The sequence below is a fragment of the Eleginops maclovinus genome, chromosome 16, assembly GCF_036324505.1.
Source record: "Eleginops maclovinus isolate JMC-PN-2008 ecotype Puerto Natales chromosome 16, JC_Emac_rtc_rv5, whole genome shotgun sequence".
Taxonomy (NCBI): Eukaryota; Metazoa; Chordata; class Actinopteri; order Perciformes; family Eleginopidae; genus Eleginops; species Eleginops maclovinus.
Window position 1 is genome coordinate 17,643,036 of NC_086364.1, and position 18,589 is coordinate 17,661,624.

The 18,589-nt window shown below is 39.2% G+C and overlaps 1 protein-coding gene across 1 annotated transcript; it reads left to right on the forward strand.

The window, feature by feature from the left end:
• Window positions 1-596: 596 nt before the first annotated feature.
• slc17a7a (solute carrier family 17 member 7a) lies at window positions 597-17,718 on the forward strand. Its single transcript, XM_063903605.1, has 13 exons — window positions 597-770; window positions 9,715-9,967; window positions 10,227-10,345; window positions 10,609-10,723; window positions 11,077-11,164; window positions 11,434-11,520; window positions 12,254-12,396; window positions 12,508-12,657; window positions 13,063-13,195; window positions 14,053-14,163; window positions 14,521-14,648; window positions 14,729-14,798; window positions 14,893-17,718. The coding sequence occupies exons 1-13, from the start codon at window positions 709-711 to the stop codon at window positions 15,228-15,230; spliced, it is 1,797 nt and encodes a 598-aa protein (XP_063759675.1). The 5' UTR covers window positions 597-708; the 3' UTR covers window positions 15,231-17,718.
• Window positions 17,719-18,589: the final 871 nt, after the last annotated feature.

Consider the following 18,589-nt stretch of genomic DNA (forward strand, 5'->3'; position numbering starts at 1 on the left):
GTATACATGCATGCATTGTTGGGCTTTAACTCGAAAAAAAAAAGCTCCCGACTCATTTTATAAATATTTTTATTGTAAATGTAAAAGGTTGTCTTTTTAAATCTGTCTGTGTTGGACTTTATGAGCTACAGGTAATTTTACTATTTGTCTATCAGTTTTTGTTTTTGCTGTTCTCTTACAGGACTATAGTAGATTTAAAAATACATAACAATAAACACTCTGTAAGGCAAATAGGCCTCAATTGGTAAACCCCAAATGATTTTTCCTATCACAAACATACAAATGCCCTTATTCCTTTATGGGCAAATCAGAAATAAATCATACACGAGTTCATTGCGAGTTTATGCACAGCCTAATTTAGTTTTGTTGAATATTCCTGTCAGAAATATTACCATGTGCTTTCTTCCCTATTTCCTTTCTTAGGATGTTGCCAACTTATTATGGAGTAAGACTTAATACCACATTAATATCATTCATATTCTCCAAATGTCTAATAAAGACCCTCTTCATGTCATTTCTCACTATGGAATAGAAAGGCTTACACCTTTGTGGACCATCTGAGAGTGAAGTGGATATTGGTGTGAGAAGGGAGGGATGAGAGGATGGAGGGAGGGATAAAGAGAGGGAGAGAGAGTACAGTGCGCGCTCAGGCAGGACAGGAGGGCGAGCGGGACATCAGCACACCGGCCGGGTCAAGAAGCTGCGAGGATGGAAATCCGACCAGACAGGTTTAAGGCGTCCGCGGCCAAAACTCTGGGGAAAATTAACAGGTACACACTCTTTTAAAATACTACTTCGCTGACTTTCCCCCGTTTTCATCGCTTTGCTGAAGCTTTCTGCGGGACAGCAGTTGATCATGCTACCGGTTCCCATACAATCTCCTTTCAACTATCAAGTGGACCAAAAGTATTTATTTCAATTTAAAAAAGCAGGCAACTGTTGGGTTTTAGCGGCAATGATGGAGGTTCCTCAAAAAAGATCGAGATTTGCGCGTCGCACAGACTGGACTGAGAGAAGTGAGTGAAAAATGTTGGCACTGATTGAGAAAATATTTGGCTGTCTTTTCATTGACAGTTTTTTCTTGTGCAGAAAACACAAATTCTAGGTCAGAAACAAACATAACGAAGTCAATTATGAGACTTCATAGGGATGAAATTGTGTAGTAAAAGTGCGGTGAGCGTGTGCATGTGGGACAGGAGGGTTCTCTCGTTGAGGTGTGTGGCATTTTTGCACACCTTTCCTATTGAAAAAACACATAACTATTGTTTTTGTAACTTGTGTTTACCCCTGTTTGTTTGTTTGTTCTGTGTTTGCTGTGGTCAGATTTGTCCCAACTAGGCAAAGTGGATTTTGTAATTTGGAGTTTAAGACGAGTGGTTAAGTGTGGTTACATAACGTGTGCGTGCGTTTTCTGAATGAGAGCGTAGATCAGATGGAACATAAATGTATCTATCTATCTATCTATCTATCTATCTATCTATCTATCTATCTATCTATCTATCTATCTATCTATCTATCTATCTATCTATCTATCTATCTATCTATCTATCTATCTATCTATCTATCTATCTATCTATCTGTCTATCTGTCTATCTGTCTGTCTGTGATCTATTTGTTGTTTATTAAATAAAGTTAATTGAATGAATGAACCATGAGGCAATTATTAATTAAATGTACCAATTTTATAAAACTTCATTTAGTATCCCAAAAAAAAAGTTAATGTGTACATCTGTATCACGTCTAAATCCTCTATATATGAATCACATTAGCTTTTTAGTGTGGTTTACAAAGAAGTTGACCTTGATCATGTCGTATCCATTTCTAAAGAAAGGACAACTGGAGTACCTTGTTTGGAACATGTTAAACTTCAATATATGTGTAAATAAATTGCTTAACATTACAAAAGTCCCAACACAGATTGGTATTCTGACAATATTTCAGTAAAAAAAAAAGAGAGATTAAAAGGACAGATAGAACCTCATGCAATAGCCACTGCTTTAAGCTTTCGCTCTCTCAGGATTTGAGGTAGCAACCAAACGTATAAATCCTGTCCTGAAATAGCCTGTTTTTCAGTCCAGCTGTCGGGCCACGCAAATCCCTAAACTCTCCCCTCCCACTCCCTCCATCCCAGCCCATGTCACTTCCTCCAGCCATTCCCTCCTCCTCCTCCATCCTCCATCCTCCATCCTCCATCCTCCATCCTCCATCCTCCATCCTCCATCCTCCATCCTACCATCCATTGAGCCATTGAAACACCAGCATAGATAACTTTTCAGCCTATCGGTGTCTCCCAGATTAAGGGACATGCAAATCTCAGGCTTTTTCTCACTAGCTGGTCGCGAGCCATGCATGTGCACGACTGCAGCTGACGCTTTGAGAGATGTGATGTGTAAGATTGGATCCAGATTGGTTTTAGTGGGCGTTTCCCTCAGCTTAACCAGTGAACCCTAGTCTGATGTGGCCACAGTGCTAGGTACAAGCAATGGTTTTGAAAGAGAAAGTGAATCTTTTATTGAAATCTATGAAGAAAACAGGTTATTTTTGGCATTTATCTTTGTGCTTGCATCCTGAACACAGGACCTCCCTGCACTGTGTGAAAAGATGTGTGTCTGTGTGGAATCTCACCACTTCACAGAATAAATCCCTCTTGATGAAAGCAGCCAGGAGATCATCTATTATTTAAACATTTTCTCCATCAGAATGCATCTCCTGTTTCTATATTAAACTCCACTAGGTAAGCATAAACTTCATCACTGTAAGGTCAAGTGCACTCTACTGTTCTACTCTCACTATTTCCTTTTTAACAACTTCAAATTGATGCCTGGATATCATTTATTTTTCTCCTCATGTCTGGAAACATAGTACTTGAGAAATATAATCCCACTACAACTGTCTTCTTATCACAGTCACAGTTTCTTGTAGCATCCCATTTGCATCTCATAAAAATGCTATACAGGTTTATAGGCATTCGTTTGCACGGCCACACCAGGAGAGCTTGTGTTTCACTAAACACAAGGCAACACAGAATATAAGATGTAATCCATTTTTAATTCATTTTACATGCGCTGCAGTGCTACAAGGAATGCAACATTTTCCTTACCTTTTTTATTTTTTTTTAGCTACCTTACTCAGTCGTCTAAAAAGTGTTGTTAAATATTCAAATAATTGATCCTCTGTGTATTTTATTACATATTGTGACCATTCAGGCTTTGGCAAACTGCAAGAACTGCAGATTTTTTTGCCTTGATTTTATTTATAGCATTATTATCAATTTAAAAATGATTGTACACCATGTTCTTGACATGAATTTTTAAGTAAGCCCAGAGCAGCATTGCTACTTGCTACTTCTGTTCTCTGGGCATGCACTTACACAGAGGGGTTCCTGATAAATGATGCATTTTTATTACCATATTTTGGAAACTTGTGAGATGTAATATTGCAGTTAAGCTATCATAGACATTTTTCAATTCACCAATCAGCCCAACAATGATAGTAAAGGGAAAAAGTCTGGTGTTAGCTCAAATGTTAGCTTGCTGTGAAAAATAAAGCTGAGGGAAAATAGTGTCAACATATTTCTACCGTACTTCCCACACACAGGTTTGTGTGTGGGAGTGGTTACACACACACACAGGTTTATTGTAGGGTCCCTGCAGAAGATGTTTCTGCCCAAGCTGACTGAGCAGTTTGGATAGCTGCAGCCGCTCAGCATGCCCAGTTATTGGTAACACTTCATTTTGTCACTTTTACACTGCCTTCATGCCTTGAGGTAACCTAACTAATACTACACTATTAGTTTTATCAATAAAACCAGAGGTAATATATGTTTGCATCCTACCATATCCCGTTAACATTTTAAAGATATTTCATTTACTCTCATATATGACCAATACATTATTTTATCTTAATCTTCAATTTTCTTTGCATTTCTTGCATGGAAATAAAAAATATATTTGATTCACACAGTTGCAGATTCATTTTCTGTTGATCGACTGATTGAGTAATCAACTAAATGAAGCTTTTAAGCATTAATGTACAGCCCCCATTTTCAAATCAGTCATGGGCAAAATATAATAATGTGAAACTCCTTAAATACATATTTGTATTAACATGCAGTGTGATGGACCATCATTGATCTTTTCTTATTAAGATGTGAAAGCAGTGATAATCTTCCAGGAGGTCACTTTTCACTTGTGCTGTTAAATTGTGAAGATTGATTTGTGATTTTGAGATAAAATATCAGCTGGGACAGAATACCACAGCGAGTCTCCTGTGCTGGTTGCTGACCCGGGACTTTTGTTACCCTGCCTGTATATTAAATTCACAGAGCGTTCTGCGTAATCCTCCGATAAGAGGATGATAGAGAGAGAGAAAGAGACAGCGAGGGAGGTTAACAGTAAAATATTATATAACGCCAGACGCCCTGGTCGTTATTTGTTCACATCCGTGTGCTGAATCGATCCTTCATTGTGTTGTACATGAAACACTCTTCTATTTACTCATGTCAACCCACCTACTGTAGTACTCTCTTCTAAAAAAATCTATTTTTGTAGTATGTGGAGATACGGACTGTAGGTCTGTAGGTATTTGTTTACCTTCAAAATTGCAATTATGTAGTCATTTCGACAGTGGTGTCTCCCCCTTCCTCTGTGAGCTTCTCTGTCTCCCTAAAGTGAACAGATTGGGTCTCTGTGGGACTGTTTCACCCAGGGAGACACCCTCCTCCCCATCCTGTCACACCACTTTTTTTTTCTCCTTCTCCTGTGGACACACACGCACACACGCACACACACACACACACACACACACACACACACACACACACACACACACACACAAACACATAGACTGGCACACACATGAGTTAAGGTCTCAGATATAACAAACACCTACACGTGTGACCTTCATAGGCGTATTATCTATATACTCACATAGTATACTTAATCACTAAGTGAGTGCATACACTCAAACACACATACACACACACACAGACACAGACACACACACACACACACACACACACACACACACACACACACACACACACACACACACACACACACACACACACAAACACATAGACTGGCACACACATGAGTTAAGGTCTCAGATATAACAAACTGCGTTTTGGTATGTCCTGCTATTTGATGTATTTACTCAAATATCTATAATCTATTGTAGCATTGCAGTTTATTCATTTAAATTCAATTGCTCTGTCAGGCTGACTTTTTGTACATTTCGTGTCAGATTTAATACAAAATGATGGTAATGTTTGAACTTTGCTTCTTGTGCTCAGGTTGAAAGCACAGATAAGAGCTCAGTTAGAGGTGTGTGTGGATGCTGAGTTTCCACTGAGCCTGTTACTATATTGTAATTATGATATTTCAGAGAGCCCGAGGTCATGGTGCTCCTTCCTGCTCATGCTCTCTCGCTCATTAATTGTTGCCAGCTGAGACCAATCAGATCCTGGCTCTGCTAACGAGAGGAGCTACATCAGCTGAGTGCAGGATCCCAGCACAGTGAGCCTCACACGAAGGCAAATGACAAAGAGACAAAGCTCTGTGTTTCATACCTGAGTTTTGTGCTGGCATCTAAGCATACTTGCAAATGTTGCTTTATGTTAAACTTTTATATTTGTTTGTGACGTGAGAGTGCCAGTAAACACCTTCACCCCCCTTTCAAACACCATGTTAGAAGCAGAAGACCCTTAGCTATTTTTGAGACACTCATTGCTGTGGACAAACACACACAGTAGAGTGAGATTGCCCTTTACTGGGAAGCATCTGCAATTAACGTTAATTTTTGCTGTGGGCTAGCCTCGTTAGCTGGTAGCGTATGTGTTGTTGTCAGGCTGCAATCTGTCGTGGGGTTTAATGAGGATCCTCCTGCAACATTCACTTACTCTGAAGTAGGATACTGAGTTCCACATTTGTTTAGCGCAGAGAGGTTAGCAGTGTGAGCGTGGCCGACTAATTCAACAGAAAACATATGCACACCTTCCCTTGTGTCAAATGAGAACATCTATACACTTTCTTTTTGTGAATTAGTAACCATTTAATCTTTCAGTGTCTTATGTTTAACGCACTTTGATGGAAATGCTGAAGCTCTTTCTAGGGGGGCTGTGCCAATTCAAATAATGAAGAGTGTTTTAAAGTGTCCTATAGTTTACACCTTTAAGTCATGAGGTGTAAACAAATGGGGCAGAACTGAACATTCAACAAATCATCAAATGATGACATGATTGTGAAAGCATACTGATTTGCCAAAATTCGGTCTTTATTTAGGTTCTAGCGATTTGAGTCAATTGTAACTCATTATCAAGACACATTTATAAGTCACTTTTAAGCACTTATTAGAAACATGTTAACAGTTCATTGACTACTTAAACCTATAGTCCTATAAATGCTTGTAATGGCATTGCAATCATTATTTATGGTAATCTATTTTACATGTCTCCTTAGGTAGCTATTTTATGATAAATACATGCCTTGTTATGCACTAATTAACAGTTAACTGTAAATGTGTTTTTCTAAGTTGATAAATGGAAATAATGAGGGACATATAAACCAATGTTTTATGGGGCTAGCACAAAAAACACACTTTAAAACAGATATTTATTTTTTTGCTTTACTTTTCACCCTTTTTACATATATTGCAGCCACAATGGGGGCAAAAAGAAAATGTTTCATCAAACGTAGCCTAGTACTGGCCTTTAAAATTATAATATGATGATATATAATGGTTATAATGATAAGCTTTTATTTATTAATAAACGTTTATGTTTTATAATTGTTTGTTATAACATTTACAATTTATAATATGAGTTAAATTATCTTACATACGCTTGTGCTTTACCAAGCCTTCATTGTTGCTTTTATGAGGATTAATGAGAAATATTGAATCGACTTTTACATCATATTTTCAGAATATCTTTATCAATATTTCAATGTAAATTGATGTTGAAAGATAATAAGGATATATTAAGATTGATATTTATTAACTATAAATCAAGATTATGAGACATTTATAAGCACTAATAAGATACATGTTAACAGCTCATAGACAGCTTGGAGACGCTAGATGACGACTAGATAAATGAATCAAGGGACAGCATGAACTAGACAGTGTGTCGTGATAGAGGGTGAAGCATGCCGAGCCACGCCCAGCGCTAGCCTGTCCCTCCATATTCATTTCCGGAAGTAAATCATTTTTGTAATCCTAATCTAAATGTTGTGACAGATTAGGAGAGAGAGACAGAGAGGGAGAGAGGGGATGCAGCCGCTTTAATCTCCTACAAATTCAAAAACGTTGCTTTACAAAGCATTACTTTCCTGTAGAAGTCTACTGTGTTTTAAACACTCTGTTAAATATCTCATGATATACCAAGTTTTCATTTATTCATATTTATACTGGCATATCTGTTGTTATTATTATTATGTTTTGATTGTTGATGGATTGCATAGATGTATGAAGAGATTATCCAGAGTTTGCTGTGTAAAAATGGGGGAGGGAGTGAAATCCACTTCCATATCTGAGGTATATAAGGACTGGATGTGTATATGCAGTCAGACTACCAGATAGATAGTGACAGATCATGGTGTAAAAACTGGAGTGAATTATTTATCCCACCAGAAAACACATCAATAATTTAGCAGAGTCAGAGTCTGACTTGTCTTGTGTTAGTGTGTGAATAAGTTATCATGGAGTTTCCCTGTGCTGAGAGCCTGAAAGAGAGGAATTGTCTTGAATATATACCCCAAAAAATTGAGCTGCATTGAATGTAGTAAATGTGGGAACAAACTGAACCTCGAATTTGCAACCATCCTTGTTACAGGGGACAAATCCTCATTATGATTGCGCCTGTTTATGTTCATGATTCTCCAGCTCATTGACTAACTAGATCAGCCCAATGGAAAGTGGACGGCTTAAACACACAGGCGCATTTTACTGTGAACTCCGAAAAAAAACATACAGTAGGCCTACATGCATTAAAAAGGGTGGCACTATGTCTGATTAAATTGGGGAAATAAACGTGCAGGAATCATATCCGTACTTAAGTGTAGCGTATTTGTGTGAGTGTGTGCGTCTGTACTAGTTGGAGTGTGTTGTTGAGAATATAGAGGTTATAATACACAGATGGCCGCACTCCTGACTTCTCTGTTTGACTCTTTTAGAAAAAAACGACACCTCATTTGTCAAATATGATCAGCCTAACAGCCTAAAATAGCATTGAATTGATGTTTCCTTTGTATACAAACTGCTTATAAGCTGTAATATTATAATCGTAATTAAAAACTAAATTCAGAAAAGTCTTAGGTGACAAAAAAATAACTATTTAGATTTAAACAAAAAAGGATAAGACATACAAAATATATAAAACAGAATGGATTTTTTAGGGGGATAAGGACCTAAAAGCACACATTCCTACATATTTTACAGCACCAGTAAGGCAGCAGGTCCGAGGCGTCCTGCAGGAGCGAACACACGGGGAATGTGCTGTCGTGGTTAACTCTGCTCCTCAGATAGTGACAGCTGCTTCCACACACTGGGACGTGCTGAGTCAGACACGACCCCGACATAGTGCATGTTGCATGGAGGTGTGCGTGAGAGAAAGACAGAGAGAGAGGGGGAAGAAGACAAATTCTATACAATCCCTGCAGTAAAAAAAATACATGCACTCCTTGCCACTGCCTCAAAAAAACATGCTTATACCTGTTTCACACATTTGTTTAAAATAGTTAATTTCTCCTTGTTGAGAATCATGTTGTGTCTTAAAAATGTGCATGAGAGATGAAGAGAAGCCTGGTCTTCCTTAATGTTTACTGGTGCCATGCCCTCAATATTTCGTGCATTTCAACACCTTTCTTCTTGAAGCAAAGACTGAATTCGAAGTGTTCCTCGTTACTCACAGGAAATCCTACTTTCAGCCACCGTTTTCGTGTTATGCAAGTTTTTGTCCCCAAGGGTGGTGTGCATCAGATTCTCACCTCACTGTAACCTCTCAATCTTTTTCATGAGTAATGTTTGTGTTTTAGGGAAATGCCAGACAACAATTTTAGCCCTCTCAAGTAATTGAGCAGCTGGGCAGATTGCTTTTAGCAGCACATTTTTAAATGAAAACTAATAAAAAAGAGAAGGTCAATAAGAGAGGGCCGACATCCACCAAGGCCATGCAGTCTAAAAACAGTAACAAAAGTTAAATACATGTATTTTATCTGCCCTGTGATTTGAATCAACACTAACATTTTGTGCATTACATCTTGGCCTATGCTTTAATCTCTCATGAACATTGGGCTCGTCATTTTCCCTTAATTCTGCTGACAGACTAATCACCTTAACTCCTTGGCAGGAGTAACTATTCCTTTGATATATTCTTGCAGCGTTGCAATGTCGGAGCAAATGATCCTAATATTATTGTGTAAAAACCCCCAATAATATACAGATGCATAGCTTAAGGGTTTTCTTGTTGCACCATGTTTAACCTAGTGTGTCCATCACTTAAATTAAAGTGTCAACAGAATAAAGCCAAAGTACATTGTTTCTCATGGCAGCAATCCTACAAATCACAAAAGCCAATGTTGTGTGAGCTTTTAAAAACAATTCCTCTAAAGCTTAATATATCTTTGGAAGCCTTTGGATCCACCCTGTTTTCTGAGGTGCAGGGGCTGGCTAATATTCCTTGTTTCTTCCATGCTCATTCTCTGTGTCTCCCCTCAGGTTGATTGAGAAGCGGCAGCCCAATGGAGAAACCATCGAGTTGTCAGCAGAGGGCCGTCCTGAGCTGGTGGAGGAGAAGGAGCTGCCGGTCGTGGACTGTACCTGCTTTGGCTTACCGAGGCGGTATATCATCGCCATCCTGTCAGGCCTGGGGTTCTGCATCTCTTTCGGAATCAGGTGCAACCTGGGTGTTGCAATTGTTAGCATGGTGAATGACCACACTGTCTACAAAGGCAACAAGGAAGTGCTTGTGGTAAGTGTTTACAAGAAATAAAAGAGCGGTCTGATTTATTGCATCAGGGTGAACATGACTGATCAAATGTAAGCAGATATATTGTACATGGGTGTTTTCTCCCAGCTAACTACCTCATTATCAAACTTTTATCAACCAATTTTCCTGTAATGCGTGTATTTATATTGCAATCTGAGAGTATCTATGTAATGCCAAAATAAAGGATTTCTTATATTTTGAAGTTTGAGTAAATTAAACTCATATATCGTCTTTTCTCTAGGCTGCACAGTTCTCCTGGGACCCTGAGACAGTAGGGATGATCCATGGCTCCTTCTTCTGGGGCTACATCGTCACACAGATCCCAGGTGGCTTTATATGTCAAAAATTTGCTGCCAACAGGTGAATGTCTTCACATATGAAATAATATAAGGTCTGTGGTTAATGCAATTTTACACAATGTTCATGTTTTGTTCTAAGACATAAAATATGTCAAAAGTCAAATATGTCCCTAATAACCCATTGTTTATTATCTTTTGTCTAAATGGTAATTGCTAAAAAGTGAATTACTAAATGTCATCCTGCCGAACATGAGTAATCTCTAGCTTAGTGACCATAATATTGGATATTCATCTGATGCAACTTTTTTGTTCTTTTGTTTTAAGAGTATTTGGCTTTGCTATAGTGGCAACATCAGTCCTCAACATGCTGATTCCGTCTGCTGCTCGCTGCCATTACAGCTGCGTCATACTGGTCAGGATATGCCAGGGCCTTGTTGAGGTACAGTTTGAGCTTATGCTGATGTGTACTAACTTCTGTGTTAGACTACTCCACCATGCATTAGTGATTATCTGACTGTATTGTGTATGGGCGGTGGTGGCGAAGTCCATAGGGGGTTGGCCTGGGAACTGGAAGGTCACCAGTTCAAGTCCCCGAAAGACCTAGTGCCACCGTGGTGTCCCTGAGCAAGACACTGGTTACCTACACTACTCCCCGGGCGCCGTACATAATGGCAGCCCACTGCTCCTAACACTAGGATGGGTCAAATGCAGAGACTGCATTTTGTTGTCCTAGTACTTGTACTCTGTGCAATGACAATAAAGTTGAATCTTTATCTTTATTATGTCCTTCAGGGCGTATCATATCCAGCCTGCCACGGGATCTGGGCCAAGTGGGCGCCTCCTCTTGAGAGAAGTCGATTAGCAACAACAGCCTTTTGTGGTAAAGTTTCTAGTCTACTGATACATTTCCCCCATAATTCAATATCTCTGAAATATCTGCAGACACTTTGGGATCTCCTCTAAGTTAAATAATGTGGGTTTTAATATAACGTTTTAATGCCAGAGAGCCCTGTAATGTTTACAGTTTCAAAGTATTGCAAATGCGAGATGTCTATGACGACTGAATATCAAGTAAGCATTTTGAGCACTGAAATTGTTATGATTTTATTAATAATATGTTGCTTTTTCTTTATATGTGATGCCTTTCAGGATCCTATGCAGGAGCGGTGGTGGCAATGCCTTTAGCTGGGATACTGGTTCAATACACTGGGTGGCCTTCAGTATTTTATGTCTATGGTTAGTATCCTTGTATTCAAATATGTGTGTGCTAACTGCAGCACTATCAGCTGAGCAAAATATTAATGCATACCCAAGCAATCTTCATTTCAAATGGAAATATTTTTAAATATTGGTGTGTTTCCAATGATCACAGGAAAGAATGGCAGAGCTTTTATATAAAATAATTGATTTATCTTTCTAAATAAAGTATTTGAAATATAAATCTTAGCACAGCATCCTACTGATCCTATTGTTTATGGGTTTCAGACTCCTACGCTGGGGTTAATATGTAGAGTTTTCACACTGCACCTGCCTTTGTGTTGATTACATTACTTATAATAAAAAACAAGTAATTTGACAACTTTGCTATCATAGCTTAACATCAAGCAAGTGCAACAACACAATACATCAAGCTAGTAAATGTCATGGCAGCAAAGCTAACTGAGCTAACAGCTAACTAGCTGAGGGAAACTACTGTTAGTGTTACTTTAGCAACAAGTGAAGCTTTCTGTCCATCAGGAAACTCAGTAAATACCACATGGTTGAGGCAGAGCAGCTTGAGGACATGAGAGGGAAAACCTTACAAAATCTATCCATAAAATATCAACCAAAATTACAAAGTGAAACAAAATGGGTTCAGGGTGCAGTGTTCCCCGTTTCTCGGTATCCCTTCTGTACCCTTGAGCTGACTTGCTCTTTCTTGTCTGTACCCATGTTGGTTTCTTCTGCTTTCTCTGTCTTCCTCTCCCAGGCTGCTTTGGGATATTCTGGTATTTGTTCTGGGTCCTGGTGTCGTACGAGAGTCCTGCAGCCCATCCCACCATCACAACAGAGGAGAGGAAATACATTGAAGACGCAATCGGAGAGTCTGCGTCATTTCTTAATCCTCTGCATGTATGACTCTTTGAAATATTCTTTGTACCATTGAAAGCATCTATCTAGTTCCTGATCCATCTTATTTTAAGTCAGTGCATCCCAGTAATATCTTACTCCTTTTGGTGGCAGAAATTCAAAACCCCATGGAAACACTTCTTCACCTCCATGCCAGTCTACGCTATCATTGTGGCCAACTTCTGCAGGAGCTGGACCTTCTACCTGCTGCTCATCAGCCAGCCCGCCTACTTTGAAGAAGTCTTTGGCTTTGAGATCAGCAAGGTGAGACTCCATTACCCTTAAATCTATAAAATACTTTCTTTACATAAGTACTTTTCTTTCTAGAATCTGCTTTTTTTGGGGAATATGTCCAAAGCAACAGTCAATGGAGGGTTTACGTGTTAAAGCGGATGGCATAACAACACTAGTGGTGTCTTTAAGTGCATTTTGCTTTGATACCATACAGCGCAGAGGTGAAAGGAAATGCAGGGAGGAGACTTATGGACTGCACAATAAACACAATCTACAATTTTGAAGCTATGAACAATATACTTAATCCAGCTACCTTAAATGGGGGAGTTTTAATCTATTTTAATCTTCAACCCCCTTTGTTTATGATAATGTGCAAAAAAACACTTCTCCTGTCACACTGCGCTCACACTCTCTCTCCCCCCTTTCCTCTCTCAGGTGGGCATGGTGTCAGCTTTGCCCCATCTGGTGATGACAATCATCGTGCCTATAGGAGGCCAGTTGGCGGACTACCTGAGAACCCACAACCTGATGTCCACTACCAACGTCAGGAAGCTCATGAACTGTGGAGGTGAGAGTAAAACAAGAACAGGAAAAGGTGATAGTTGTGAAGAAAGGGGGGAGGAAAGACAATCCAAAAGCAGTAACTGAATTACACATCGAAACAAAGAATTTATGATGATAATGTAATTTCTCATTTGCAATGTGAAAGTAATATAAACCAAGATGAAAGACTTTAATAAAGTAAGCAGCATTTCAGCTTAGTTGAACATCTTTCTGTATGATGACATTAAATTGATGCATTTTATAGATTTTGATTGATTGCCATAATTCTAGTCAAATGTAAGGACCTAACATTTAAATATAATGTGACTGAGTCCTTTTACACAGCAGCTGTGCAGCTCTTCCACTACAGGGATGATATTAATAATTTAGCACAACATAAAGGTTGTATCAGTGTGTCATCTGGAAGTGTATGGACACATGTATCATTTCTGACATCAATATCCTGTACTATTGGCTGTCTGTTAACGGTTAATCTCCCCTACGAATATGAATATATATTCACGGACAACCTCATGATTGTGTTGGTTCCCAATTTATTGACTGATTTATACTGTTATTGCTCTATTTCCTTAGTGCTCTTTAACTCTGTTTGGGGGAGAAACCAAATGCTGGCCTTTGTCGTGGCAATAAAATTGCGTTCCGAACCCGATATTTTATGAGTCAATTAAAAAACAGATAGCAGTCACAATACCAGAGGAAAAATTACCAACATTTGTTATCTCCACTGATGTCTCAACTGCAAGGGACCCAGGAGAGAAAATTGAGTGGGATTCAACAATTCTTTGTTGGGGAGGATAGAAACATACCTGGTGGAGATCGGCCCTTTACCGAGTGCACTTTTGTTCTGTTTCCATGTTTCAGGTTTTGGGATGGAGGCCACCCTCCTGCTGGTTGTGGGATTTTCTCACACAAAAGTTGTTGCAATTTCTTTCTTGGTCCTCGCTGTGGGTTTCAGTGGATTTGCTATCTCAGGTGAGAGATGTTATAAACACGTTTGCTGTCTACCAGCCTAACAATAGCCTTGGCACATAAGCCCTGTAAAACAATTTAACCAAAGGTTTTACACTTCGCCAGTGCAGCTGTTACCCCCTTTTCCCTGTCTTTATGCTAAGCTCAGTTACACGGCTGCTGCGTTTAGCAACATTTTCACTGTACAGAGTAGAACTGATCTCTTTACTTTCGGCAAGGAACCAAATAAGTGTGTTTAAAAAAAAGTCATGATGATTAAAACTGCAACAGTTATTTTGTGACGGATGTCACTACATGTCTGCTTCACTAACATTGTAAGAAATCCACAATTATAATGTGTGGTTTTGTTCTTTAACCCAGGGTTTAATGTCAATCACTTGGATATCGCCCCACGATATGCCAGCATACTGATGGGCATCTCAAACGGGGTGGGAACATTATCCGGCATGGTGTGTCCTCTCATTGTGGGAGCCATGACCAAACACAAGGTAAAAAACAATTAATTGTATCAGCTTTATAATGCTGTGATGAAAGAATTCTCATTTATGTTCCATGTCTTTCTTTTCAGACACGTGACGAGTGGAAGTATGTGTTCCTTATAGCTTCCGTCGTACATTATGGAGGAGTGATTTTCTATGGTATGACTTGTTACTGAAAATAATGTTTAGTAAGTTACAGTATACGCAGAACACAACAGTCTAAACTCATTGTACTTTTTCCCTTTTTCCCTAGGACTTTTTGCATCAGGGGAAAAGCAGCCATGGGCAGACATAGAGGACACCAGTGAGGAAAAGTGTGGTATTATCGATGAGGATGAACTGGCCAATGAAACAGAGGATCTCTACCGGGGTGGCGGGCAGTACGGGGCCATGAGCCAACCAGTCGTCGGTTCCAACGGAGGAGGAGGAGGAGGAGGAGGAGGAGGAGGAGGAGGAGGAGGAGGGGGAGGTGGGGGAGGGGGAGCCGGGTCGGGATGGGTGTCGGACTGGGATAAGTCTGAGGAGTATGTGCAGCCACCTGGATACAACTCTTACATGTACGGTGGAGAAGAGGAGAGGGAGCTCACATAGAAGATCCACATGATACAAGTTTAAAAAGAAAAGAGGAAGATTGTTTTTGGAAAGGGATTGTCAGAGAGTCACTGCTATACTGAAAGGACTTGCTCAGTGCTTTTGTACAATAATTACAATCGCGCATATCAAAAGTATGCATTTGATTCACTCCTGTGTGTGTGTGTGTGTGTGTGTGTGTGTGTGTGTGTGTGTGTGTGTGTGTGTGTGTGTGTGTGTGTGTGTGTGTGTGTGTGTGTGTGTGTGTGTGTGTGTGTGTGTGTGTGTGTGTGTGTGTGTGTGTGAGTAGATGCATGCAGGCGTTAGAGTGGTTAATGTACACAAACACATACAGTATTCATTAGTGAAAACTGGACTCATATATCTCAGACTTCCTTTCTGTTCCTGAGCTCATTGTGATTGGTCAGGAGCTCTGTTTCCACAACATCACTGACGAGATTCAGTATGTGTGTTTGTTTGTTTGTTTGTATGGCTTGGTTTTTTGAGTGCACAGCAACTCTCTCAAGCCGCTGGCATTGTAGTGTATTTAAATGTGTATGTGTAAGTCACACATTGACCTTTTTTGGCTGGGAAAGCACCTTTGGGGCCCTTAGTTTTTCAACTTTTGAGCTAACAACATTGTCCAAGTTACTAAATACAAAATTAGATGTCTATCCAGTACAATACTCACACTTTCCAGTAGTCTATATAAATCCCAAGGCTCTTAATAGATGACATACTGAGGATGATTGAAAAAAATCAATCCACAAACTCAAAGCTAATGTGTTTTAAGAGCGAGGCCCCTTGTGGACAATCTTGTCCAGATGCTGGTGATGCATTATGTTATTATGTTCCATAGCATGCATTTTTTAAGTGCATGCATGTGGTGACTACTTTCAAACTGTTCAATCAAAGAGGGAAAAGGTGCTTAGGTTTTGTATCAGTCTGTGTTTGTTTGTGTAAAGCTGTAAAGCTTCTGTTACAACAGCCTTTCCTTTATGCGTGTGTGCATTTGAATGTGCAAAGGTGTGCGTTTGAGCTTGCACGTAGCGTCTAGCTGAATCTCACCTGGGTCTGACCCATTTAGGTCACGGCCAGCCAGGCTTATGGGTCACAACACATGAGTAATCATCTGACATTAGTGACTTTCCATTTTGGTGTGTGTGTGCGCGCTCCCATTAGAGAGGTGGCCCAGAATGACAAGTAGAGTGTGATAGCTACTTAACTGTTACACTGCATTACCAGCGGGGAACAACATGTATTATTACCTGGCATCACAGCTTGTGCTGCCTCTGTTTCTGCCTTTTTCTGCGTCTCTGTGGCTGCCTCTCCTCCCTGTATTTAGCACTCTGTCTGCTCCTCTCAGTCGGTGTTTCCACATCTTTAGTTCCTACATTTCAGTCATGTTTGATTTGGTGGGTCAGGGCTTTTTAAATTGTAAATGTGTGTGTGTGTATGTGTGTGTTATTGTGTTGGATGCAGGTGCTGAAACATTGTGCGGTGAGCATGTTTTAATGAGCATAGAATTGCAGTGCCCCGCCATCCCTCTTTTCCTTTTAAACACACACACACACAATATCACTCTCACACACACAACCACACACACAGATTGCTTATTTCAATGCATAGTGTGCAGAGAGAGTTGTCGCAGAATATTTGGTATTAACATGGCTGTAGGTCCTGGAGCATCCATGGAAACAGGGTGGGATTACAAAGTATTAAGTTATCAGAGGGTGTGTTGAGGTTTGCTATCACACCCATCCATAAAATCAGCACCTTCTCCATATTGACGCACTGACTGCTGGGTAATGGAGTGAAGTATTTATTCAGAGAGGACGCTAACATGCTCAGGAGAAGAACTGTGATACTGTACAAACTGCACAGCACAACAAACATGAAAGTACATGGGGATGCACACACACACACACACACACACACACACACACACACACACACACACACACACACACACACACACACACACGATCATGCAAAACAAAGTCTGCCCTCTGGGTGTACTCACAGTGTTTTCTATATTAATTTTAAAAGTACAATTGCAGACAGCTCTTTTGAGATCCAGAATCTAATTCTATATAACATAGAGTTTGTGAATTGATCTCAATTTGGTCGGAAAATGTTTGAATGTTATAAAGAATTGTTTTATTCAAATAATGGTAAAATAAGAGGGGTAGTCAATAAACTATTTTCAAAAGTATAAAGTTGTGTTTTGAGTGAAATGTCTAAAAGACATGAATGGCTATTCCTGTGAATAATTTCATTTGTAAGTGTTGTATCAGTGTATTTCTAATCAAGTTTCTCTTTGTCTCAGTTTATGGCTGTTCCAATGTTGTCCTCCTCCTTGATGAAATGTGTGGTGGGAGTCAGTGTTAAAAATAAAAAAGGAATTGATCATGTGTAAACATGCCAAAATGTTGAGAATATTCTATGTATAAAAGATGTATATGTCAGATAACCTTGTGTATAATAAAATGTAAGCAATTTAATTTAATGATGTCACTACTTCAGCACATCCATGTCATCAGGAATATCGGCATGATGACGCATTAAATTAGTGTTTTCTACATCATGAGCGCAATGTCGGTTCTCTGTCTTTCTCTGTCTTTTTCTGTCTTTCTCTCGAGACAGATGGATGCAGGATTATCTCCGTGATTTTAGGCAAAGATTAGATGGGAGAGCAGATGCACTCAGTGGGACAGTGAGGGAGAAACATGGACGTCACAGACACCGGAAGTGAGGATGACGGACCAGAGGGTGCGGCATGATGCCTGCTCTGTGTGTGTGTGTGTGTGTGTGTGTGTGTGTGTGTGTGTGTGTGTGTGTGTGTGTGTGTGTGTGTGTGTGTGTGTGTGTGTGCACGCGCGTGCTTGTGTGTGGTAAATCTTTAGGAGACAAAAGAAGACAATGCTTTTTATTATATATTTCACTCCCAAAAATTCTCTCATATATGATTTTTATAATCATCTTAACAGGAGTTGGGTATCACATTAAGTCATAAATGCATTCATAATAAAGTGATATCATTAAATAGTTACAAAAAAATCATATTATAGTATCGAATGAAAATGTCAAATTATAGTAAGACAAATAAGTCTGACAAAGGTTATTGTACAATATACCATAAAAGTATCGTAGATAAGATACAGTAGCATATGTCAATCAAAGTTAGTAATTAATATTAAAACATTAAACACAACACAACAATAATAATAACATTGTATGCTATAAAATATCTTGAAAAATACATTATGAAATGTTGCATTACTGTTTGAAGGACACAAAACTAATGTTATATTCCATACCTTATGTTAAAAAAAATTATATTAAATTTGTCTTTTTATGGCCCATCTTTATTTGATTAC